We start from the raw sequence: 26497 nt of genomic DNA on the forward strand, positions 1-26497 counted from the left end.
TAAAGCTACTTTAAATGTGAAGGTTAAAGCAGATTAAGAGCTGGTAAAGAAAAAGGAAGGAAGAAGCTAAGGTAAGCGTTAGTCCCTTTGAGCCTGAGAATTAATAATGGGAAATAAAGAAATGGCATAGATTCTCAATGTTATATTAGATGATGGTAGAAAACACCCCAATAATGATCAATCAACAAGTGGGTATGTTCAAGTGGGAGGAAGTTAAAACACTCTCATCACTAGAGAAAATGTACCAGATGAATTACTGGGCCTGAAGACCGACAAGTCCCTTTAGGTCTTATACGAGGTGGCTGCAGAGATGGTGAAAGCATTGGTTGTCATCCAGAAAAATTCCCTGAATTCTGGATCCCAGAGAACTGGAAAACTGCAACTGTAATGCCAATATTCAAGGAAGAAAGTAGGCAGAGTGCAGGAAACTAGAGGTCAGTTAGCCCAACATCTGGCATTGGGAAGATGCTGGAATCCATATTAAGGAGGTAATAGCAGAACATTTAGAAAATCAAAAGACAGTCAAAGGTCCTAACGCAGAGTCTTGACCTGAAACATCGACCATTCCTCTGCCTCCACAGATGCTGCCTGACCCGCTGAGTTCCTCCAGCGGTTTCTTTTTTTGCTCCAGATTCCAACATCTGCAGTCTCTTGTGTCTCCAGGCAAAGTCAGCCTGGATTTATGAATGGGAAATGGTGTTTGATAAATTTAATAGCATTCGCTGAGGATGCAACAAACAGGGTGGCTAAAGGGGAGCTTGCCGGTTGAATGCATTTGGATTTCATGAAGACAATTGATAAGCTGCCACATAAAGGTTAATGTGCAAGATAGGAGCACACGTCAAAATTTCATAATATGAGTGGCCCAGTTAAGATGGAGATAAGGAGAAAAAGTCTCAGAGGGGTGTGACTTTTTGGAATTATTTACCCAAGAGAGCTATGGAGGTGAAGTCAATGAATATATTCAGGGCAAAGAGCGACAGACATCTGAACTACAAGAAGCATGGGGAGGGAGCGGGAAGTGGTGTTGAAACCAAGATCGGATCTATGGTATGGCGGAGCTGGTGAGAGGGCCCTGTTTCTAATGTTCATCCAGTCTCAAAGTGTCTGGTGCTAATGGCTTACCTGCCAAGTAAATCCAAAGCACAGGCTGGACTTCAACGCACAACCTTACCTGGTGGTGAGGTGGGAATGGCGATTGGAGTACTTGACATAAAGTCCACAATCTGCTGCAGTGCCCAGAGGTTGCTGGAGTCATTTCCTTTCTTCATCTGCTCCTGGATCAAACATTCCAATTCATCTCGAAATGCCTGAAGAGAACGAGAGGGCTTCGTTAATCTTACAGTGCGATAGCCTGATAATTCCCAGGAGCACGGTGTATCTCAGCCATTAACCTGTTTTGCATCTTACAATCCATCAGGGAGCTTTATCACGTGCCCAGCTGGGGTGTAGACCAGCACCTAAACTTCTAGCTACTGGTCAAGGGTGGTCTTTTACTTTTAAGCATTCCACGTTGAGCCAAAGCCCACTCCAGTGCATCCCTGTGGCACTCTCATTTCAAACAACACCCATCCCTGTGTCCATGAGATTCCCATGGCTTGGATCACTTGGAATAACAATGGGGCTGATGCGCTCCAGCCTCACTTCCCCTGACCCACAGCGCCACTGGAGAGTGGAAACCTTCCTCCATCAGGGACAGCTGAACCCACAACTTAGCCCCAATTTTCCTCTCCTCACCAGATCCCTCACTGCATCGAGTGAGGACATTCAGCAGGAACTGCCGCCCACAGTCCTATCCCACTGCTCTTGAATTGTGGGCAATCAGTAGAAACTTTCAGGGACAAGGCTAACGAGGAGTTAGAAGACTCCCCTGGGCTCAGATATCAGAGCAGCATGTTTTGTTTATCAGGATGTTGAAGCATTGCTGTGGATAATCCTCTTAACGACTGGAGGGAGAGTTCTGCTGGTTTCTGGAGAACCTGGGCAAGATCAGTGACAGCTCGGTAGGTTTAAAGAATGGACTACATTCAAAGTCACACATCATGCATTCCACGGGCTTTGACATGGGCTGAAAGTTACAGATAGAACATAGAACATAAAACACTACAGTACAATACAGGCCCTTCGGCCCACAACGTTGTGCCGACATTTTATCCTGCTCTAAGATCTATCTAACCCTTCCTTCCCACATCGCCCCCCCCATTTCTCTATCATACATGTGTCTATCTAAGAGTCTCTTAAATGTCTCTAATGTTATCTGCCCCCACAAGCTCTGCAGGCAGTGCGTTCCACGCACCCACCATTCTCTGTGTAGAAAAACTTACACAGGATGAAGGGGTTGAAGGGTGACATTCAGCCAACCTATCAAGTTGCCAGGGAGCCTAAGTTCCTATTGGTTTGAGAGGGTCTATCGTTCAAAGTCAGGCACCAAGCTGTGTGATTCATTGATCCTACTGGAGGCTCAGGGTCTGAGCTTGGAAGCTGAACATTTAGCCACGTACATTCGTCCAACAGCCAAACCCCATCTATGTGAGTGGTCAGTGCTGACAGGAACAGTCTGCCTGACCCACCAACACAACTGTTACTCACCGGGCTTTGTAGGATCATGGTCACCCTCTTCTTCTGCTCCATCAAGTTGAAGTCCTGCCTCAGAGTGGGGGCCATGTTCCTCAGCCGAAGGTATTCCGGGTCACTCTCGGAGACCTGGTCGAAATAGCCCTCCTTTCGGGAGGAGGTTGGTGGTGGGGGCACAGATACCACCTCCTGGGTGGCCTCACTGCTCATCTTGTTCGGCTACTGATCACTTTCCTGGGCAGGAGAACAAAAAAAGGAGAAGGAATTAGCTTCGAGAAAGCAGTCAGCACCCAGACAATCATTTGCTTAATAGAACCTAGTGCTTACAGACTCATTCTTACCCAGGTGACATGGCAGCTGATGGAAGTATATCAAATTATGAGAGGCACAGATAGGCAGAGTCCTTTCCCCAGGGTGGGAGTGTCAAGTACCACAGCACATAGATTTAAGGTGAGAGGGCAAAGTTTAAACAAGATGCGTGAGGCAAGTTTGTGTTTTACAAAAAATGGTGGGTGCCTGAAACGTACTACCAGGGGAGGTGGTGGAGGAAGATACAACAGCAATGTTTAAGATTTAGACAGGGAACGGAGGGATATAGACCAGGTGCAGGCAGATGAGATGAGCTTAAATTGGCACCATGTTCAGTACTTTTCCTGATCTCTACTGTTCTATTGCTCCATTCCCTACACTTTGTGCTGGAGATTAGTCTGTACTGTTCTTCTGATGTTGGAACAGCCTTACAGCAATCTTACTAACACCTACTAAAAATTATGAAATCTGTTACCACCCATTCTAAAGCAGTGCTGGCGGACTCCCGTGGAACAACGTGCGTTTCCATTCGATACCCTGGTAGCCCTGACCCAGGAGGTGGCCCTCAGGAGGGTGACACCACCGGTTATTGTGAGTTACTTCCTGGTGTGGGCAATGGAATGTGCAGGCACTGCTGAAAGATGGGCAGGTTCCTCCTGCACTGGGCACTTACAGCAGCAAGTGGGAGATGAAGAATTGATCTTTTAGTCCATTCAAGAGTCTGATAACAGAAGATGGAAGCTGCCCTTGAGCCTGGTGGTACGTGTTCTCAAGTTTTTGTATCTTTAGTAAAAGAGGACATCAATACAGAACCCTGATGTGTTATTATTGGTTTATCATTGTCACATGTACCAGAGTGGACAGGAGTGGACAGACTTGATGTGGGAAAGATGTCCCCAGTTGTGGAGGGGTCCAGGACCAGGTGTCACAGTAAGTAAGGGGTAAGCCAGGTAGGATTGAAATGAGCTGAGATTTCTTTACCCAAAGAGCGATGAACCTGTGGAATTAGAACATAGAACATTACAGCACAGTACAGGCCGTTTGGCCCACAATGTTGTGCCGATATTTTATCCTGCTCAAAGATCTATCTAACCCTTCCCTCCCACATAGCTCCCCATTTCTCTATCATGCATGTGTCTATCTAAGAGTCTCTTCCCTTTTTGTTCTTTGGAGCAGATTTGATGGGCCAAATGGCCTACCTCTGCTCCCTTGTCTTGTGATCTTGTGATCACTGAATGGTGGAGCAGGCTTGAAGGAGGAGACTACACCCACTCCTATTTTCTATACACGTACCTATGTCCGCTTCAGTTACTGAGTCAGCAATGGCTTGGAGCTCAGCCTCCCAAGTGTGGGCAAACGTGAGGGCCACCTGTGTATTGTAGCCTGACCACTGAGGATCGGGAGACCTTAGTCTGGATAAGCAACAGATATGACCAATGGCAGTTACATTTAACTTGGTGAATACAGAAGCAGGTACCTCAAAGCATCGGAGAGGAAGTACTAACGCTGCCTCTGCAAAATCCTCCACAACCACTTGAAGGATACGTGACCCAACATCAATGTCCTCTCCCCGGCCAACACTTCCAGCATCGTGTCCTTAATTACACTCAGTCCTCTCTGATGGGTAAATCATGTTGATCACTTCAGACTTTCAAACCAGATACTTAATTCTGAGCTGGAAAGGAACTACCAGGTGGGCAGACAAAAAGGTTTAAGGATCTGCCCAAATTCTCCTTGAGGAAATGCAACCTGCCCACCGACCCCTGGGGATCCCTGACCCATGACTGCTCAATGTGAAGAAACAGCATTCAGGGTGGTACTGACAGCCTCAAGCCTCTTCACCAGGAGCAGGAAGAAACCCAGGAAAAGCAGTGGAAGAAGTGCGCTGGCTTCTGTACTACCCGCCGCCGCATCTCCTTCCCCATCAGCAGCAGTCAGGGGGCTCCCACAGTGGCATCATCAGCCACCTCAGACCCACAGAACTTAGGTGGAAGCAAATCATTGTCAATGCCGCAGGAATGCTTAAGGAGATTGTGTGTGATGAATGGGTGTATAATTGTAAAGGGGGATAAAGCTGACACAACGTAGTCTATGTTTGTCAGGAATTGATTACATCCACTTGCAATGTGAAGTTGCCAAGTTCTTTCCAATCATGTCATGGCACATTGGAACGTTCTCCCTCTAGAGATAGTCGGCAGAGTAGTATCAAGGTGCCTGGAAACTACAGAGATTTCACAACCAAACAAATTGAGAACAGAGTTTTCTTCAACATAGATTACTTTGTCAAATGAACCATCTTCCCTCTCAGGATGTCGGATATTTCACTGGTGGCTTTATGTTCTATTTCCGGTAAAACACTATGTAGAGCTGACTAAATCACAGAGCCATTAGTGAGGGAGACAGTTGGATAAATTGGCTGAAAATGTAATTGTTCAGAGAAACCAGTCAACAGTTGACAGTGAGAAGACCACATGCTGTCAGCAAAGGCTCATTTTCAAATTTTCTTGCTTTTTGGATGGGATGTCCTTTCAATGAAACATACCTAACATTTTTGAGTTTTAGTGAAAACCTCCTGACCCTGGGCTGACCAGACCAGGGCCCCTGGTGTCAGTTGTTAAGAAAGAAACCTCTGGCAAAGCCACCAAGGCTGCCAATAAACTATTAAACAAGAGGTGAATATCACCACTGGCTACCAACATACAGCAAACCCTGAGACTGACACCAAAATGTTAGTTGACGTTTCAGGTCCAGATGGTCTCAACCCAAAACATTGACTGCCCATTTCCCTCCATAGATACTGCCTGAACCACTGAGTTGCTCCAGCATCTTGTTTGAGGCAGATAAGATTGCCATTTAACCTGCTGCCATTTGGTATGTGCTGGAAGACCAGTTCCTTTCACCATCCAGGAGTACTTTGGGATCCTGTACATTCGGCTGGGAGAAGAATCGGAACTTGACTGAGCATTCCCTGTTAAAAATTCTGCCTCCCATACCACACTGTAAAGAACTGCAACAGATAGTTCAGATCCGTTCAGCCCCAGTGACCTGAATCCAAAACCTCCAGACACTTGAGGTGGGATTGCTAAGGCTGACACCCAGCAACAGGCTGTCACCCATGTTGTGCCACAGCCAAACAAAAGAACAAATGTTAAAAAAGATTACGAGCAAGAAGAATGACTGTAAAGCTACCGAATTGTCTTAAAAACTTACACGCTTTATAAATGTTCTTCAGTGGAGGAATCTGATGTCCTTGCCCAGTCTGACCTGTAAGTTACTTCAGATCCAAACAATGTGCTTGCCTCTTAACTACCCAATGTAAAGGCTCAGGGATCAACTCCATTGGAACATAACCACTATATTAAAGCAGGAAAACGATTCAACCAGCATTGACTTAGGATCCAGATTTAAACACGGAACAGTTGCTCCCAACCCCGTCAACTTTATGAAGTCCTTCTCACAAGCATTTGGCGGCTGAGGTCTCAATTGACAGAACGGCCTGATATAACTGAACCCAGGGAATAATTAATAATAGAGAATAAAGAAATCACAGAGGCACTAAACAAACATTTGGCATCTGTTTTCACAGTGGAAGACTTCAAAAGCATACCAATAATAGTAGGAATAAGGGGGCGTAAAGGGGTGTGTAGGTGGGGAGGAAATATCACTGAAGAAAAGGTACCAAGTAAACTTATGAGATTAATTACACTTCTGCCTAAATAGTGGATGCATTGGCTGTGATCTTCCAAAATTTCCCCAATTCTGGAAAGGTTCCAATAGATTGGAAATGTAACCAGAGAGAGAGAGAGATTGAGAGAGAGAGAGAGAGAGAGAGAGAGAGAGAGAGAGAGAAGCCAAGCCAATTTGTTTAACATCTGTTATTGTAAATTGCTGGAATCCATTATTAATAAGGCTGCACAGAAAATGCAATTGCATGGAAATTGTAGATCACGATATTCTGTGTATATCCATGCTGAATCCTCCCACTGCCTCCCTCCTACACGGACTCTGTCTTTGTCATACACTAAGTCACACCAATTCAGGTTCCAAAACAGAAAGAGATGGTGGAGAGTCAGTGGTGGGGGAGCGTACGGAGAGTCAACACACATCAGGCCAGGTCGGGGATCAATGTCTGTCAGTGGGCAAGAAGAAATAACAGGTGCTTTAGATGTCCAGCGGAGGTCTTGGTGAATCCACCCACTCCATGGTTGAGGGGCAGTTGGTGGACCAGTGGGACCATCTCCTAGGGCTGGAACTGGCCAAATGTTGGCCCTGTGCTTCCCCCAACTCAGCTGCAGTTTTTTTTGAAGTTGATTGTAGAGATTAGACAGGGCCTTACTTAGGAAGGAAGTAATAGCAAAATCTTCAGAAACTCAAAATTCAATCTAGCAAAATCAATGATTTTATGAAGTGAGTTTGACAAATTTGTTGGAAGTCCCTTTAAGACTGTAACAAGCAGATGTAACACGGAGATGGTGAATATTTAGATTTCTGGAAAGGTAACAGCATAAAGTAGTAACTCACGGAGTTGGGGTAATTGATGGACAATTGGTTCATAAAACAGGGTCTATGCTAACTTTAAAGTGGCCAGTTGTAATTTGTGGGGCGCCTCTGGGACTCAACTTCCTGTATTAATTACTGACATTAAGGGGCTTGGTGATAATACAGATGTAGGTGGGGAAGCAAGTTAGGAGGAGATGCAAAGAGTCTGCAAAGGGATGGATAGATGTTCATGAGAGGGTAAAACAAAACTGGTGAGCTATAATGTGGGAAAGTGCGAGATTCTCCACCTTGATAGGAGAAACAGAAAAGCAGAATGTGATTTAAATGGAGAGGGACTACTAAGTGCTGCTGTACACCAGGAACTGGGTGTCTTTGTAACTGAAGATTATCATCCAGGGACAGTAAGTAGGCGATTAGATACAACTGCAAGGGAGAATAGAGAATGAAAGTTGGGGAGTCTTGTTAGAACTATACAAAGCTTTGCTGAGACCACACCTGGACTATACATACAGTTTACGTCCCTTATATAAGGGAGGACTTACTTGCATTGGATGAAGTTCAGAGGAAGTTCACCAAGTTGATTTAGATGCACTTAATAAGGATTCCTGGGTTGTCCTATGAGATTGGAAAGGCCGGACCAATACTCACTGGAGGAATGAGGGATAATCTTATTGAAATATAAGATCCGAGGGGGAATGACAGGGTGGATGTTGAGAGATGTTGCCCCTTGTAAGGACATGGTGAGAATAAAGGGATGCCCATTTTACACAGAAATGAGAAGGAATTTCTTCTCCCAGAGGATGGTGACTTCAGAAACCTCCCTCCCAGAGAGCTATGGGGGCGGTCACTGAATATTTAAGATATAAGATATCTTTATTAGTCACATGTACATCAAAACACACAGTAAGATGCATCTTTTGCATAGAGTGTTCTGTGGGCAGCCCACAAGTGTCGCCACACTTCCGGCGCCAACATAGCATGCCCACAACTTCCTAACCCGTATGTCTTTCGATTGTGGGAGGAAACTGGAGCACCCGGAATAATCCCATGCAGACACAGGGAGAACGTACAAACTCCTTACAGACAGCAGCCGGAATTGAACCCGGGTTGCTGGCGCTGTAAAACGTCACACTAACTGCTACACTACCGTGCCTGCCGTTCAGGGTGGAAGCAGATTTTTAGACTTTGGGGAACCAGGTAGGAAAGTGAAGTTGAGGCCAAGATTGAATCAGACCTACCAGTAGGGTGCAGTGCTGCATAAAAGGGAGCAAGTAGACCTAAGAGTTCCCAGCGATGTCTCCAGACCCCATTAAGTCTCATGGCATTAGGTCAAATACGGGCAAGACAAGCTTCTTCTGATTACCAGCAATGTTGAACTGCAGTTGAAGGAAGCACTGAAAGTAGCAAGGGCAGTGAGTGTACTCTGGGTGGGGGTCTTCACTGTCCATCACCAAGGGTGGCTTGTCAGAACCAGCATAGATGGAGTTGGCTGGGCTGCGAAGGTCACGGTATAACACCTGAGGCTGCTAGTTGGTAGGCTGAGCGAACCAACACAAAAGGTCCTTAACCATCCCAGCTGCACCAGATGCAGTTGGACTTGACAGCATTGGAAGGAGGGACCAAGGCACAGTCCATGGGGACCCAACATTTGTCTTCACATTAAGGAGACTCCATCGCATTGTGTGAAACTATCATCGTGCTAAATGAGACAGACTCAGAACAAACTCGGCAGCTAAAGATCGGGCATCCATGAGGTACCGTGGTCCGTCAGCAGAACGTACACTTCCACAATCTGGAACCTCATGGCCTAGAATTTCCCTCACCACCACCTACAGATTCCCTTCCAAGTCACACACTATCCTGTCCTGGAAATATATCAGCATTCCTTCATTGCTGTTGGGTCTAAATCCTGAACTCTCTGCCCCAGCACTGTGGGAGCACTTCACCAGAAGACTGGACCGGTTCCTGAAGATGGCTCACCACCATCTTCTCAAGCGCAGCAACTGCTGGTCTTTCCACCAGTTCCGAGACCCTGAGAAATGAATTAAAAAACAGAGTATCCCAAAGGCTCCCATGTGGGTGATTTCTCAAGGGTTACGACTTTGATCGCAAAAGGATAGTTGACTGTCAGAAAACCTCCCAAAATATTCACCGATGTGGATGGCCCAGTGGGACAGCTGGCAGAGCTGCTACCTCACCGCTCCAGCGACCCCGGTTCAATCCTGACCTCCGATGCTGTCTGTGTGGAGTTTTCACGTTCTTCCTGTGACTGTGTGGGTTTCCCCCGGGTGCTCCAGTTTCCTTGCACACACCAAAGTCATTAGTTGGCTGCTGTAAATTGCCCCTAGTGTATAGGTGAGGGGCAGGATCTGGGGGAGTTGATGAGAATGTGGGGAGAATAAAAACTGGGATTAAAGTAGCATTGGTGTAAATCGGTGGTTGATGGTTGGCGTGGACTCAGCAGGCCAAAGGGCCTGTGTCTGTGCAGTGTCTCTCCACAGCTCTCACTGCAAACAGTGACCTGTTTAAATTTAGAGAAAACATTTCAAATCTGTTCAACAGAGAAAACTGATTCTTACAAACACGTGGCAATGGGTCAGGATGATAGTGAACAACCTACACTGTCGTCAGAGTGTATATTGGCCCTGGTGTGTAGGTGAGCCTTAGAACCTGGGGGAGGGAGGGGTGCAGTCGGGAATGTGGGGGAATCGCTGTGTTCGGGAATGTGGGGGAATCACCGCAGTCCATCCGGGGAAGTGCTCCCACAGTTGCTTGATCAGGGAGTTCAGGAGTTAGACCCAGCAACAATGAAGGAACGGTGATATATTTCCAAACTGAACGAGTGTCGGACTAATGAAGGTGCTTGATGGTTGGCAATGGGGTGGGTGGGCCAAAGGGCCTGTTTCCCTGCTGTATTTATCTATGACTGAGTTAAAACTGTAAAACATAGCAGCAGAATTAGACCATTCGGCCCATCGAGTCTGCTCCACCATTCAATCATGCCTGTTTTTTTTCCAACTCCATTCTCCCACCTTCTCCCCGTAACCCTTCACCCCGCTTACCAATCAAGAACCTATCGATCTCTGCCTTAAATACACCCAATGACTTGGCCTCCACAGCCCTCTGTGGCAACTAATTCTACAGATTCACCGCCCGCTGGCTGAAGAAATTCTCCCTCATCTCGTTTCTAAAGGGACGCCCCTCAATTATGAGGCTGTACCGTCGGATCCTAGACTCTCCTACTAATGGAGACATCCTCTCCACATCCACTCTATCCAGGCCTTTCAGTATCCGATGGATTTCAATGAGATCCGCCCGATCCTTCTGAACTCCATCAAGTGCAGGCCCAGAGCCATCCAAAGCTCCTCACACATTAAGCCTTGCATTCCCGAGATCATTGGGAACCAACAGAGGGTCCCAGAGGAAGCCCCCTCAGTACATGATGACATTCTGTGCTGAGAGATACACAGGATGGGTCTACTGTTGGTGAATGGACCTGAGCACTGGGGTCTGTGGAGGGCGGAGGAAACAAACTGAAACTAGAGACGCGGATGCTGGAATCTGCAGCAACAAACAATCTGCTGGAGGAACTCAGCGGGTCGAGCAGCGTCAGTGGGGGCAAAGAAATTGCCGGCGTTTTGGGTCAAAACCCTGCATCAGGACTGAGACTAGAGATAATTTGAGAGTGGAATACGTTGCGGCAGCTTCCAACAGTCACAACATCAACAGGGAACAAGCTCTATGTTTCCGAGGACTTGCAGCCAGTGTTTACTTGATTTCGCCAGCTCCCATTAACCCAAACCACCAATGGCGGCAGCTGAGCACTTGTCTCACGTTTTCCGCAATTTATCAATTATCGGAAACAAAAGCACGAAATCGTGTGGTGTGAAATGTTTCCCTTTGCTGAAAACTCAAGGAGCACTAGGATCCACATTAGGCAAATGAGCTTACTGCCTGCATTTAGAAAAACATTGGCCTTCAGTAGGGAATGTTAATGAATTTTAAAAAATAATTAAGTGTGGATAATAGTTGATCCTTGCTTTGCACAAAGTGCAAGGAGTGGGGCTGAGAAACGGTGGGCTCCCAATCACAGTGATTAGCCTACAGCGACAGGATCACACACTGATTATAGTTCATTACTGCTGATAGTTGCTCAGATCTCTGATTATAACAATTACACTGTCACTTGCTGGCAGGCAGCTTTGTGAAGCACTGGTGCTGATGCACGGACACAATGGCTGTACGTTCCTAATGGAGTTTATAAAGTCATAGAGCTGAAGCAAGGGAACAGGCCCTTTGGCCCACTGAGTCTGCACTGACCATCATGCACCCATTTATACTAATCCCACTGTATTTTCCCCCACATTCTCATCAACCCCTCTAGAACCTACCACTTACCTGCACACTCTCGCTGCCTTGGTGAAGCAGCCAGCATAATCAAAGACCCCACCCAACTGGGTCATTCTCTCTTCTCTCCTCGGGACCCTGAGGGCATGTACCCCCAGGCTTAAAGACAGCTTCTACCCCACGGTGATAAGACTATTGAACGGTTCCCTTATACGATGAGATGGACTCTTGACCTCATGATCTACCTTGTTGTGACCCTGCACCTTATTGCACTGCACTTTCTCTGTAGCTGTGACACTTTAGTCTGTACTGTTATTGTTTTTACCTGTACTACATCAATGCACTCTGTACTGACTCAATGTAACTGCACTGTGTAATGAACTGACCTGTATGATCGGTATGCAAGACAAGTTTTTCACTGTACCTCGGTACAAGTGACAATAATAAAACAATACCAGTAAATGCAAAATTGTCTTTTTCCCAGGGGTTGGAGAATCAAGAAATAGAGGACATAGGTTTAAGGTGAGAGGGGAGAGATTCAGTAGGAAATTTTTCACCCAGAGAATGATCAGTATAAGGAATGAGCTGCCAAAGGAAGTGGTTGAGGCAGGTGCATTAACAATATTTAAAAAGCACTTGGACAGGTACACAGCTAGGGAAGGTTTAGAATGGAATGGGCCAAATTGGACTAGCCTAGGTGGGAATCTTGGTCGGCATGGACCTGTTGGGCCGAAGGGCCTGTTTCCATGCTGTGTGACTCTATGACTCGGGCAATTTACAGTGGCCAATTAATCTACCAACTTTCATACTTGATACTTCACTGACGCCTTTGCTCACAGCCAAGCAGTTCGGGCAGTGCGGCCTGTTGGTGCTATTCTTGTTTAGGAAGATGTGGAAAACATCTGTGGTCGCTGGGGCCAAGTGTAGGTGCGAGGATACCTGTAATCGCCTCTAGTGGTAGAACACCCTTCCAGCACTCACTACCTATGAAGGCAGCCACTCGCAGTCACAAGGATCAGTGAGATAATTGCTCTGCCGTAGCAGATCCTACAAAGAGGCATCTTCAAGCAGAGAAGGAATGGGTGCAGATGGCCAGGCACTGTTCACCGAAAAACATCAATCAATGCTTTCGCGGGGAGACACTGCCACCACACTTTGGCTGTGGAAGTTTCTTGTAACTTCTCTTTTAATTGGCCAAGATATAGAGTTGCTCCCCATATTTAAGAAAGGATATACTGGCACTGGATGTGGTCCGAAAGAGATGCACTGAGCTAATTCCTGGGAATGAGAGGGTTGCCCTATCACAGGTGGCTAAAGAAATGAGATCTATGTTCTTTGTTCAGAAGAATGAGGGGTGATTTTATTGAAATTAATAAGATCCTGAGGGGGCATCACAGGGTCGATGTTGAGATGTTCCCACCAGTTGGAGAATCTCAGACAAGCAGACATCGTTACAAGATTGGGGGGAGGGGGGAGTGGTCACTTAAACCTGAGGTGTGTAGGAACTTCTTCTCACAGAGGGTGGTGAGTCTCTGGAATTCTCCACCACAGAGCGTTGCAGAAGGGGATCATTGGGGTTTTTTTTTGAAAGGTCAAGATCACTCTTCCAAATTTCTGTAGCTGTACGGTGGAGAGCATTCTGACTGGTTGCATCACCGCCTGGTATGGCTCCAAAGCACAGGATTGCAAGAGGTTGCAGAGGGTTGTAGACTCAGCCAGCTCCATCACGGGCACAACCCTCCCCACCATCGAGGACATCTTCAAGAAACTATGCCTCAAGAAGGCAGCATCCATCATTAAGGACATTCGGAACATGCCCTCATACTACCATCAGGGAGGAGGTACAGGAGCCTGAAGACCCACCCTCAATGCTTCAGAAACAGCTTCTTCCCCTCCGCCATCAGATTTCTGAACAGTCCATGAACACTACCTCATAACTCCTTTTTTTTTGCACTATTTATTTATTTTTGTAATTTATAGTAACTTTATGTCTATGCACTGTACTGCTTCTGCAAAACAATAAATTTCACATCATCAAAGTCAGTGATAATAAATCTGATTCTGATCAAGGAATTGAGGGCAATGGGGAACTAGCACAGAAGGGGAGGTGAGGCCTGGGGCAGATCATATTGGATGGTGGGGCAGGATTGAAGGGCCAAGAGGCCTGCTATTACTGTTATTTTCTTATGTTCACCTGATGTTACCATTATGGTCCTGGCTCTCCCACTATGGATAAAATTTCTCTTCCAAAATTTCAAAGAGCTGAGTAAAATCACCCTGTTTAATCCAGGATTCATTAACTTGCTCTTAATCTATCTCTTGGATTGCTGGAACATTTCAGTAAATCTAAGCTGCACTCCAAGGTCAAGGTACGGTTCATTAGATGTAGTAATAACCTCTTACAGCTGCAACAAAATAATCCTCCAGCTTTCTCATTATAAAGGCAAACAGTCCATTAGACTATTTGATTCCTCTTTTGCAGAATCTTTGCACAGTCATCTCAGCCCATTGCCTTGGAGCTGTTCGTAAACTTTCAGAGTTTACCCTTTTTTGGTCCAAACCTTACACTGATCACTTGCCCCTTCACTTAATCTTTCTATATCCCCCTGTAATTTTAAGCACCCATCCACATTATCTCCCATGATCCCAGTATCACACCTTTTGCAAACTTGGCGACGTCACTCTCTCTGTTATTTAATTCTGCAATAAATATTGGGAATGGTTAAACTCTCAGCACAGATCCCTGACAAACACCGCATCTCTTTCTTCCCATTTTATTACATACCCATTATCCTCAGTGTCAGTTGTACTTGCGCATATGACAATAAACTCGACTTTGACTTTGTTCTCTACTAGATAATCAATCTCCTAATGAGTCAATTTGACGAGTTTTAATTTCAGGCAATTGACCTCTCAATCGTTCATTTACAGAATGGTTAGACCAGCAGCTATTGGCCATCCTTAGTTTCCCTTGAGAAAGCAGTGGGGAGATGACTTCTTTGACCACTGCAGTCCTCCTAGCGTAGCTACTTGCATGGTGCAGTTGGAGAGGAAGTTCTAGAAGTTAGACCAGAGACCACAAAGAACGATGATATATTTTAAGTCAGACTGGTCTGAGACTAGGATTGAAACTTGGTATTCCTATGGCTTTGTATTCTGGATGATAGGTCCCTTCACCCTGCCATTTGCCCCTCCTTCCCAACATTGGGTGCTGTTGGAGTGGAGTTCGTACGTTCCCTCTGTGCCCGTCTGGGTTTCTGCAGGCGGTCTGTTTGCCACTCACTTCCCAAAGACATGGCGACTGTCAATTACCCCTTAGAGTCGTGAAGCCAACGGGTATGGTGAGAAAGAACAAGCTGCAGGATTGCCAGGGAAAATGGAGGCTCATGGAGCCAATGGACTGAACGGTAAGGAGGAGAAAGTACAGGAAGCCCAGCTCATAACCATGACGCGTGTGAATTCTCCGGAACTGTTACAGACATCAATGCTCCAAACAGCCAAGGTTTTCTCCCTCTGAAAGCCAGGAACAGAGTTGAACCTTATCCATTTCTACTCTTCCCTGTTTCTATTTTAGATTTCCAGCATCTGCAGGTTTTACGTACCACTATACCGCACCTTACTGATCACCTTCTGGAATGTTCTTACAACTTATGTTCAGAGACATTCCTCTCACGGCCAAAATAGGTCACTTTAGATATGGCCGATTCTCTACAACCCACAAGGTCTCACTCATAAACACAAATTAGAGGTGCTCACTTCCTCTGCACTTAATTATAGACACCAATATCTTCCCACAACTGATGGTAGATCAACTGCTCTCTTTCCTCCAGGGATTGGGTGTTACAGTTTCACTTGGGTTTAGTTCATCAGGGGGATGGGCAGGGCAACCAGAATTGACAGGGGGGAAATCAAATTATGCAGCAAGTTGTTGCAATCTTCAATTTACTGTATAACTTTCGGAGGGAACGGAATAACCATCTCGGCAGGGTGATACAGGAATGACACAGGAGTGGGATGAATTAGACTGCTCAGGGTCAACAGGAGCTGATGCGGAATGAAGGGCCGGCTGCCCTTTGGTGCTGTGTCACTCTGCACATTTTAGCTCTTTGTATTAAAATATAAGACAAATCAAAACCTTAACCCTAATGTTATAAGTCCATCAATGGATTCTTCCATTAATTCCTTGCATGCTCTTGAGCCACATTTTCCCTTAGCTCTAGAGCAGACCTGACTCAGACTAAAGAGGTTTACACTAACCATGTCTGAGTGGAGTCTTGTTGGTCACACCACAGAGTGAGGGAGCATCACAGAGAAAAAAAATCCATTAACACCCATGAGTGTCTGGTTGCTCAGGCTGACTGCTCGTGGTGCTCTGAAGCAAGGTTAAGGGCACATATCCAGATCTATAAAATTTAAGTGCTCAAACCAGCCAATTACAACACTGAGCACAAGTTGACATCGACCTGCCTGAGTTTTGATCACCAAGTCACCGAGGAACCGTAGTTTGGAGCCACCAGAGACTGTAGACACTGGAACCGGCAGCAACAAACAATCTGCTGGAGGAAAGCAGCACTTCGACCGGAAACGTCGACAATTCCTTTCCTCCCACAGATGCTGCTCAATTTGCTGAGTTCGTCCAGCAGGTCATTTGTTGCTGTAGCAACACACAAAGTGCTGGAGGAACTCAACAGGTCAGGCAGCATCTATGGAGGGAAATGGACCTTTCCCAACCCGAAATGTTGACTGTTCATTTCCCTCCATAGATGCTGCCTGACCTGCTGAGTTCCTCCAGGGCCTTGGAACATAGAACAGTACAGCACAGTATGGGCCCTTTGGCCCACGATGTTGTGCCGAACTATAAGCCTACTCCACAATCAATCTAATCCTTCCCTCCTACACAGCCCATAACCCTCCATTTTCCTTACATCCATGTGCCTATCCAAGAGTCTTTTAAATATCCCTATTGTATCAGCCTCCCCCACCACCCCCCGCAGTGCATTCCAGGCACCCAGCACTCTCTGTGTAAAAAATCCTACCTCTGACATCTCCCCTAAACTTTACTCCTCTGACCTTAAAAGGATGTCCTCCGGTGTTGGCCATTGCTGCCCTGGGCTAAAGGTGCTGGCTGTCCACTCTGTCTATGCCTCTCATAATTTTATATACCTTTAACAACTCACCTCATCCTCTGTCGCTCCAAAGAGAAAAGCCTTAGCTCACTCAACCTTTCCTCACAAGACACGTTCTTTAAATTTGTGTGTTGCTCCAGCTTTAAGCGTTGCTCCAGATTCCAGCGTCTGCAGTCTCTTGTGTCTCCCGTTTGTTGTTGTGGTTTGGATACTGTTGCATAGAAATTGGACCCATTTGCACCAGTTTTTAAAATCACATCTAAGAGAGCACTTTGCGCCCATTTCCTGTTGATGTGGCTACAGGGAATTGCAGCAGCCGCTCCCAGCACGGTCCACCCTAATACAGCTTTCATTTCTCTGTCATGTTTCCTTTGTGAGGTGATGTCGCCAACATCTGCGGTTCGTTTAAACTAATGATTGGGATCAATAGATCTCAAAATAACTCACTATTAAACAAGACATATGTCATGCTGAAAGCAGCAAACTCTGCATGAATGGAAGAGTCTCTCTCCTCACCTTCCCCACAACCCTGGAATTTTTTTATATCTGTATAAATGCATCTCCTGTAACTTTTATTTTTAATAAAGAAATGGGCGCTATCCTGCCTCTGAAGATCAAGAGCTATGGATTGCTAACCACTGTTACAAGCAGCTGAAGCCACATCCCCGTCACAAGTTGTGTCCCTGAAGTTGCCACTGATTGCAGGGGCTTGGGCCACACGGTCAGAGAATGGGACATCTCTGTGCCATTTTAATGCCGCATCTGTGATACCATTCCTTGAGACACCAAGTAGCAACTCTGAAGCAAAAGTATTAACTGAGCTTGTAAAACATGCAGAGTAGTGACAGCAATTTGGGATGTCAAGCGAAACATATCCATCACACCTGTGAGTGGACAAGGTCTAAAGATATAGACGGGGCACAGACAGGGCGAAAGTATGTCAGATAAGATATTTTTATTAGTCACATGTACATTGAAACACACAGTGAAATGCATCTTTTTGCATAGAAACATGTAGTCTTTATCCCAGGGAGGGGGTGCTAAAAACAAGAGGGCATAGATTAAAGATCAGAGGTGAGAGATTTAAAAGGAATTCAGGGGCAGCTTCTTCACACAAAGGGTGGTGCGTTTTTGCAATGAGCTGCCAGAAATAATGGTTGAAGCAGGCACATTATCAACATTTAAAAGACATCTAGATAACTATGTGGATAGGAGCAGTTTCAAGAGCTATGGGCCAAACACGGGCAGATGGGACTAGCTTGCTGGGCAACACAGTCGGCATGGACGAGTTGGGCGAAGGGCCTGTTCTGTGCTGTATGACTCATGACTGAATGTTAGGTTATCACCCATTTTACATCATTGGCCCAGTTCCATTTCTCAGTTCTTATTATGAAACAGCAGTGGCACACAGTTGCTGCCTCACAGTTCCGGCAACCCTGACTTCTGGTGCTGTCTGTGTGGAGTTTGCATGCCCTCCTTGTGAACATGTGGGTTTCCTGCAGGCGCTCCCATTTCTTCCCATATCCCAAGGACGTATGGGTTGGTGGGTTAATTGGCCGCTGTAAATTGCCCCCAGTGTGTGGGTATGTGGTAGAACGTGGGGAAGGAAATGATGGAAATGAGGGTAAGTAAAATGGAGGATTAGTTAACGATGACGATCGGTGTGGACTCAGTGGCCTGAAGGCAGTTTCCCTGCTGCTTCACTTTATGTCTCTAAAACAATGAATGGTCCTGGATCTGAAACGTTAACTATTTCTCCCTCCACAGATGCTGCCTGACTTGCTGAGTGTTGCCAGCGTTTTCTGTTTTTTATCTCAGGTTTCGAGCATCTGCAGTTTTTTGATGTTCTAATCACAGCGCAGGACACACTGGCCACCAGAGTTGTCACACAGAGCAGCACTGGGCTGAATTCGGAGATGAAACACGCTGGAAAGAAACGGATGAACTAATGCGGAACTGCGTGTAAGCTGTTGCATTCTTGTTTCAAAGCTGGTTGATTTTCCCTTTTGAAGAACCTCTTCTGAAATCTGCCTCTAAATATACCTCCACCCGACATCCACTGAATGTTGGACCACAGATGAGATTTCATTACTCTGAACAGCTTCATCAGATATCACCTCCAATGGTCCCAGTCCAAGGGAATCTGTCATCTGCTGTCTGGAACGATACAGCACAGAAACAGGCCCTTCAGCCCATCGTGTTCATGCTGTTTGTTTCGGCAATGCTGAACTTATAACACACTGGAGTTGGAGGAGAAAGAAGGCAGGCTTTGGGAAAGTGTAGAAGGGTGGTGAATGTGTCAGCCACTGCCTCTTACACCGGGCCCTATAATGAAGGGTTCTGCACCAGGTGCTGGACCACATATCCAGCTGTGCCCAAACACCTGGCACTCCACCTGAACAGTTAGAGGTCAAAAATGAAGCAAGTCAGTATAGAAACTATTCTCTCTCCCCAAATTTTTCATTTAAAAACAAAAGCATCAAGGAGGAAAGTTTAAAGGAGATGTGCGGGGCAAGTTCTTTACACAGAGAGTGGTGGGTGCCTGGAACAGGCTGCCAGGGGTAGTGGTGGAAGTAGATACAACAGTGGCGATTAAGAGGCTGTCAGATAGACACATGAATATCGGTAATTGGTATATTTTTGTCACATGTACCGAGGTACAGTGAAAAACTTTGTTTTGCATGCCATCCATACAGATCAGTTCAAAACATCAGTATAATTGAAGTAGTACAAGGGAAAAACAGTAACAGAATGCAGAACATAGTGTTACAGTTACAGAGAAAGTGCAGTGCAGGCAGACAATAAGGTGCAAGGACATGATGAGGTAGATTATGAGGTCAAAGGTCCATTTTATCGTACAAGAGGTCCGTTCAATAGTCTTATAACAGAGGGATAGAAGCTGTCCTTGAGCCTGGTGGTACTTACCTTCTGCCCGATGGGAGAGTGGAGAAGCGAGAATGTCCAGGGTGGGTGGGGTCTTTGATTATGTTGGCTGTTTTACCAACACAGGAAGAAGTGTAGACAGAGTCCACGGAGGGGAGGCTGGTTTCTGTGATGTGCTGAGCTGTGTCCACAATTCTCTGCAGTTTCTTGCAGTCTTGGGCAGAGTAGTTGCCAATACCAAGCCATGATGCATCCAGATAGGTAAGGAATATGCAAGGAATGGAGGGATGTGGATCACGTGCAGGCAAAAGAGATTTAGTTTAATTTGGCATCATATTCGGCACAGACATTGTGGGCTGAAGGGCCTCTTTCTGTTCTGTACTTTTCAATGCTCTCCATTTTATTACTTTTGATTGCTTTCAAGGTTGAGCAATGATATTTCCTCCTTGCGCTCTGTGGCCTGTGATGTTTAGGCAGCACAGTAGCGCAGATAGCAGAGCTGCTGCCTCACAGCACTTGAGACGCGGGTTCAATCCCGATCTCCGGTGCTGTCTGTGTGGAGTTTGCACATTCTCCCTGTGACCACGTGGGCTCTCCCCAGATGCTCCGGTTTCCTCCCACACCCCAAAGTTGTACAGATTGGTCGGTTAACTGGCTGCTGTAAATTGCCCCTAGTGTGTGAGTGAGGGGTAGCATCTGGGGGGAGTTGAGGAGAATGTGGGGAAATTAAAAATGGGATTAATGTAGGGTTAGTGTAAATGGGTGGTTGATGGTCAGTGTAGGTTCCGTGGGCTGAAGATACAAATGCTTGAGAGCACGTCTCACTAGGCTCAAGGAAAGCTTCCATCCCATTGTAATCAGAGTCTTGAACGGACCTCTCATAAACTAAAGATGAACTCTTGATCTCCTAATCTACCTCATCATGGCCCTTGCTCTTTATTTATCTAGCTGCGCTGCACTTTCTCTGTGACTATAACACCATATTCTGCATTCTGTTTTTCTTTTTACCACCTCGATATACTTATGTCTGGAATGATCTGTCTGGATGGCATGTAAACAAAAGCTTTTTCACTGTTTCTCAGTACATGTGACAATAATAAACCAATTCTAATATTTGGTACTGAGGGAGTTCTGCAATCCAGAAAATCCCAAATAAAAATCAGGAGGTGCTGATGTTCCGTTAAGATAAACTTATTCTGCCCTCAAGTCACAGTGTCAGTTCCCTCTCGGTGAGAGTGAAGATCACGCTTTGGAAAACAAGATTGGGCCGGGCAATGGTTGAATTCACCAGATGGAGGAACAAAGCTGTGTGACTCTCCTCTCATCTCCTTGAGTGACAGCTGTGCTGCATCAGTGGGATTAGCCTGACACCCTTAACGGTCGCCGCAGCTTCTGAAAACCTAAAGTCATATAAAATGGGTTAAGGACTGAAAAGCCTCTGCTCTGTTTTCATTCCATTTGGTTAATTGAAAAGAATAATGTTGAAAATCCTGTATAAAATCAGACATTAATAACTGCTTTGGAATGTCGTATCTGGCTTGAGCTGTGATGTGTGATCAATAACATGATGCATGTTTTTGCTTTCAGATACTCTAGGGCTCTGGCCTCATTTCCTCTGCAATTTAATGAATTATTAGTGTGAGGAGATTGAATGTGTGTTCACAGCAAACACACAGATGCCAGGTCCGTGCAGTGCGTGAGGCCAGGTTAATTACTGGTCCTCAAGGCTGCCTCATTATTACAAAACCTGAAACAATGTTCATGTCTTCCTCACCTTTAAACCTTGTTCACCTCCCTGAAAGTGGTCGATAGGGTGGTAAAGAAGGCATACGGCATGCTTGTCTTTATTAGTTGAGACATTGAGTTCAAGAATCAGGAAGTTACATTGCAGCTTTATAAAACTCTGGTTAGGCCGCACCTGGAGTATTGCATTCAATTCTGGTCGCTCCACCATTCCATTATTGGAAGGAATGTGGACACTTTGGAGAGGGTGCAGAGGAGGTTTACCAGCTTGCTGCCTGGATTAGAGGGCATGTGCTCTAAGGAGAGATTGGACAACTTGGGTTGTTCTCTCTGGAGTGTCAGAGGCTGAGAGGAGACCTGATAAAAGTCTATAAAATTATGAGAGGATTAGATAGAGTAGACAGCTGGTATCTTTTTCCCAGGGTCAAAATCTCTAATACTAGAATCATGCATTTAAGGTGAGGGGGGCAAGTTCAAAGGAGGTGTGTGTGGCAAGTTTTTTTTTACACATAGTGGTGGGTGCCTGGAGTGTGCTGCCAGGGGTGGTAGTGGAGGCAGATACAATAGAGGTGTTTAAAATGCTCTTAGATATGAACACGAATATGCAGAGAATGGAGGATATGGACATTATGTAGGCAGGAGGGATTAGTTTAGTTAGGCACTGTATTACTAGTTTAATTAGTTCGGCACATTGTGGGCTGAAGGGCCTGTTTCTGTGCTGTACCACGTGCTATGACTCTGTGAGAGTCACAAAAAAAAAGAGGACAAAACTGCAGAATAAAGGGCTGACTAGTTAAAACTGAGGAATGCAGAAATTTCTTCTCTCGGAGTCTCTGGAGTTCTCTGTCCCCCTAAGGATGATGGAGGCCAGATGATTGGGTTTAACATGGAGATAGATAAATATGATGAGGCATAGATCGAGTGGCGAGTCAGAGACTTTTTCCCAGTGCAACAATGGCTAACATCAGGGGGCATAATTTTAAGGTGATTGGAGGAAGGTATAAGGGGGATGTCAGGGGTAAGTTTTTTTTTATACAGGGAGTGGTGGGTGCATGGAACGCACTGCCGGCAGAGGTTGTGGGGGCAGATACATTAGGGACATTTAAGAGACTCTTAGATAGACACATGAATGATAGAAAAATAGGGGGCTATGTGGGAGGGAAGGGTTAGATAGATCTTAGAGCAGGATAAAATGTTGGCACAACATTGTGGGCTGAAGGGCCTGTACTGTGCTATAGTGTTCTATGTTCTATGCATAAGAGCAAGGAATTGAGGGTTCTGGGGAACTGGCACAGAAGAGGCCAGCATAAATCAGCCATGATTTTATGGAGTGGTGGGGCAGGCTCAAGGGGCCGAATGGCCTACTCCTGCACCTAATTTCTTGTGTTCCAGTGCGATCCCACTGGGCTGTTGGAAAATAAAGAATAAGAGGATTGGTTCAGAAAAAAAAACTGTCACGCACACAGCAGATTACACAAGAGAAAAAGAAATAATTAGTGAATTTTCACTGATCAAAATAAAGACCAAAGAATCTCGAACAACAACGATTGAAACCTCATGTTTCATACTTAAGCCACATTAGAGAATGGGACCTAATCTTAGTCAGGCAGTATCAGTGACAGAGCACTGGAGAAGGTGAACATAATTCTGTGTGTAGTTATGGGAAGGGATAAGGATGGTCTGAAAATTAGGGTCCTGGACAGGGGTGTTATGGAGGGGGGTGGGAGGTCGATGCAACATCATAAGAGAGGACCTGGCAAAAGTAGACTGGAAGCAGCTACTTGGAGGAACATCTGCCAATGGGAATCACTTAAAAGTAAAATAGCGAGAGTTCAGGGCCAACATGTTCCTGTGTGAGTGAAAGGCAAGGACCACAAGTCCAAGGAATCCTGGACGTCAAGGGATATTGAGAGATGGATAAAGCAAAAAAGGAAGCATAGGTACAGAGAACTGAAAATGGGGAGGCTCTCAGGAGTATAGTAAGTGCCGTGGGAGGGGGGAGGAAGGACTTAAGTAGGAAATTAGGAGAGCAAAAAAATGGGCCTGGAATATTGCCATGGACAAGCTTAAAGAAAATCTCAAAGAATGTTGTAAGCATATTAGGGGCAAGAGGGTAGCCAGGGAGAGAGTGGGGCCCATGAAGGACCCAGGGGACAATCTGTGCTTGGAGACAGAGGAAGTTGGTGAATGCTTCTCATCTGTACTCACCAAGGAGAAGGAGATTTCACGAAAGGGGGCCGTGAAATTCTGGAACATTTCATCGTGAAAGAGGAAGAGGTATTAGATGTCTCGGCAGGCTTAAAGCTGGGGAAATTCCCAGGATCTGATGAGGTTTATCCCAGGCTGCTGTGGGAGACAAAACTGGAGATCGGGGCCACATTGACAGAGATCTTTAAATCTTTGCTGGCTACAAGTAAGGTGCCAGATTATTGGAGGATGCCACATGTGGTATCTTTATTCGAGAAAGGTAGCAGGGATAAGCCAGATAATTAAGACCTGTGAGCCAAACAGTGGTAGGAAAGTTATTGGAAAATATCTTGAGGTACAAAATTAATCTGCACTTGGAAAGCCAGATATTAATCAAAAATAGTCACCATGACTTTGTTGGAGAGATCACATCTGACCAACTTGACTTAATTTCTTGATGAGGTAACAAAGTGTTTTGATGAAGGCAGTGCATTTGATGTAAACTATGTGGATTTCAGTTAAGGCCTTTGACAAGGTCCCATATGGGAGACTGGTCCGGAAAGTTAGAACACATGGATCCAAGGCAAGTTGGCAAACTGGGTCCAAAATTGGCTTGCTAATAGAGGGCAGGGGGTGATGGTGGAAGGCTGGGGTTTGTGGTTGGAAGTCTCTGACCAGTGATGCACCTCAGGGATCGGTGCTGGGACCCTTACTATTTGTTACTTATCAACAATGTGGAAATTACTATCGAGATACGATTAGTAACTGTGCAGATGACACAAAAAATTGGCCGCATTGTTGGTAGTGAAGAGTGTAGTCCTAGGCCACAGGGTGATGTTGATCAGTTAATAAGATGGAAGTTAATACTGATACACCTGAGGTGATGTATTTGGGAGGACTATTAAAGCGAGGATAAGACAGGTAGCTCTTGAGTATTGAGCAACAGAGGGACCTTGGTATATAAATCCAAGGATCCCTGAAGGAGGCAACACAGGTAGATAAGGTGGTGAAGAAGGTGAAAGGGATACTTAAGGGATACTATTGGCCAGGCATAGAATATAAGAGCAGGGAGGTTAGGGTACAAATTTATAAAATGTGGGGTAGGCCACAGCTTGTGCACAATGTGCAGTTCTAGTTGCACTCCAGGTAGGACGAGGTTGCTCTGGAGAAGGTGTAGAGGAGATTCACCAGGACTTTGCCTGGATGGAGTGTTTCAGTTATGGGCAGAGACTGAATATGCTGGGCTTGTTTTCCTTAGAGTGGAGCAGGCTGAGGTGGCAGCTGATAGAGGTGCCCACAATGATGAGGAGAATAGATAGGGCAGGGAGTAAGAAATTTAGCCCCATGGCAGATGTATCCAAAACAATTGGGTAGAAGCTTTCAAGAGGATCCGGGGAAGAATTATTTCGCCACGAGAGTGGTTGGAATCCGGAACACACTGCCTGAGGGGGTGGTGGAGGCGGAGACTCTCACAATTCTTCAGTAGGAGCTAGACAAGAACCTAAATTGGCAGTGCGTACGAGGCTACGGGCCAAGTGCGAGAAAATGGGTGAGCACTGGGTGGCTAGCATAGACGTGGTGGACCGAAGGACCTGTTTGTGTGCTGTATGACCATAAGACTCTGTGAAACTAACAACTTGGATTGCTGCAGAACTTCTACCTACTGAGTATGTGGTGGTCTAGGCCACAGTAATGTGATTTATCTGTTTAATCTTTTCCCTTCTGGGTTTAATATGAAACTGATGTACAGTTTCAGCCAGAAGCACTGAAAACTCCAGGAACTTGTCAACTGCAAAATACACGACCAATTATCTCCATCTGGGACATCCCAGAGTGCATCAAAGGTGATATTACTCTTTTCACACTTTGATGAAGACTAATGATTAAACTAATTATTTAGGGTTAGATTACTGACTCATTTTAGTGCTATTGATATTTTTCCAATCTCAATTCACATAGAACTATTTCAATATTAGCGAATATGTCTTAATTGCCGAGGCTAATTCAGCACTGCCGATGTCTCTCCTTTAGAGACAATCCTTGAAAGCTGGCACTTTGACCAAGCTTCTGGGCATCCGCTCTCGTTTCTCCTCTGGTGACTTGGTGTTATGCATTGCTTAATAACATTCCCATGAAGAGCATTGGGAAGTTTTGCTCTGTTAAAGGCACTAGGCAAATGCAACTTGTGGACTGCAATACCAACCACAGAAGAAATTTCTCCTCTCTCAGTTTGGATGATAACCCTGGTTCCAGAGGTGAAAGGGTAATTGGTAACCATGTCACCAGCCAATGTTGCAAAGCTGGTGATTTACATTGTGAAAGGGAAGGGCGCATCGGAACAGCTGATGTAAAATGGTGGCACTGATTGATTACAGAAAACATCTGGCTTCATTTCTACTGAAATCAATCAAACTGAAACTTGGCAGGTTTCTAGAATAGCTGGAGTCATGTTCACAATCTCCCACTCAGCATTTAACAGTTATGGCTGAGTTTGCTGAGACAATGAAAGGTAGATCGTGACTTTGTGCTGTCAGACCAGGAGAGGTTACAGTGACTTTCAGTCACATTTATTCAGGGGGAAGCTGCAATAGAATCTGATCTATTTCACACAACCTGGGATCCATCTACAGCTATAAGGTGAGGTTGGAGAAACTTGGGTTGTTTTCTCTGGAGTGTCGGAGGCTGAGGGGAGACCTGATAGAAGTTTATAAAGTTATGAGAGGCATAGATAGGGTAGACAGTCAGAATCTTTTTCCCAGGGTAGAAATGTCAAATACACGAAGGCATAGCTTTAAGGTGAGAGGAGGAAAGTTTAAAGGAGATGTGTG

The 26497-nt window shown here is 45.6% G+C and overlaps 1 protein-coding gene across 5 annotated transcripts in view; it reads right to left on the reverse strand.

The window, feature by feature from the left end:
- The window catches only part of add2 (adducin 2 (beta)), a 116914-nt gene that overhangs the window by 36878 nt on the left and 53539 nt on the right, over window positions 1-26497 (reverse strand). For 4 of the 5 annotated variants that reach the window (XM_052040968.1, XM_052040970.1, XM_052040969.1 and 1 more), the window contains exons 2-3: window positions 2590-2808; window positions 1175-1310 (exon numbers count right to left, since the gene is read on the reverse strand). In XM_052040968.1, the coding sequence (XP_051896928.1) occupies window positions 1175-1310; window positions 2590-2784 (331 nt within the window). In that variant the 5' untranslated portion in view covers window positions 2785-2808. Of the gene's footprint in view, window positions 1-1174; window positions 1311-2589; window positions 2809-16907; window positions 17055-26497 lie in introns of those variants that run through there. The other variant, XM_052040971.1, reaches the window with a different exon arrangement.

Source organism: Pristis pectinata, chromosome 29 (assembly GCF_009764475.1).
Source record: "Pristis pectinata isolate sPriPec2 chromosome 29, sPriPec2.1.pri, whole genome shotgun sequence".
Taxonomy (NCBI): domain Eukaryota; kingdom Metazoa; phylum Chordata; class Chondrichthyes; order Rhinopristiformes; family Pristidae; genus Pristis; species Pristis pectinata.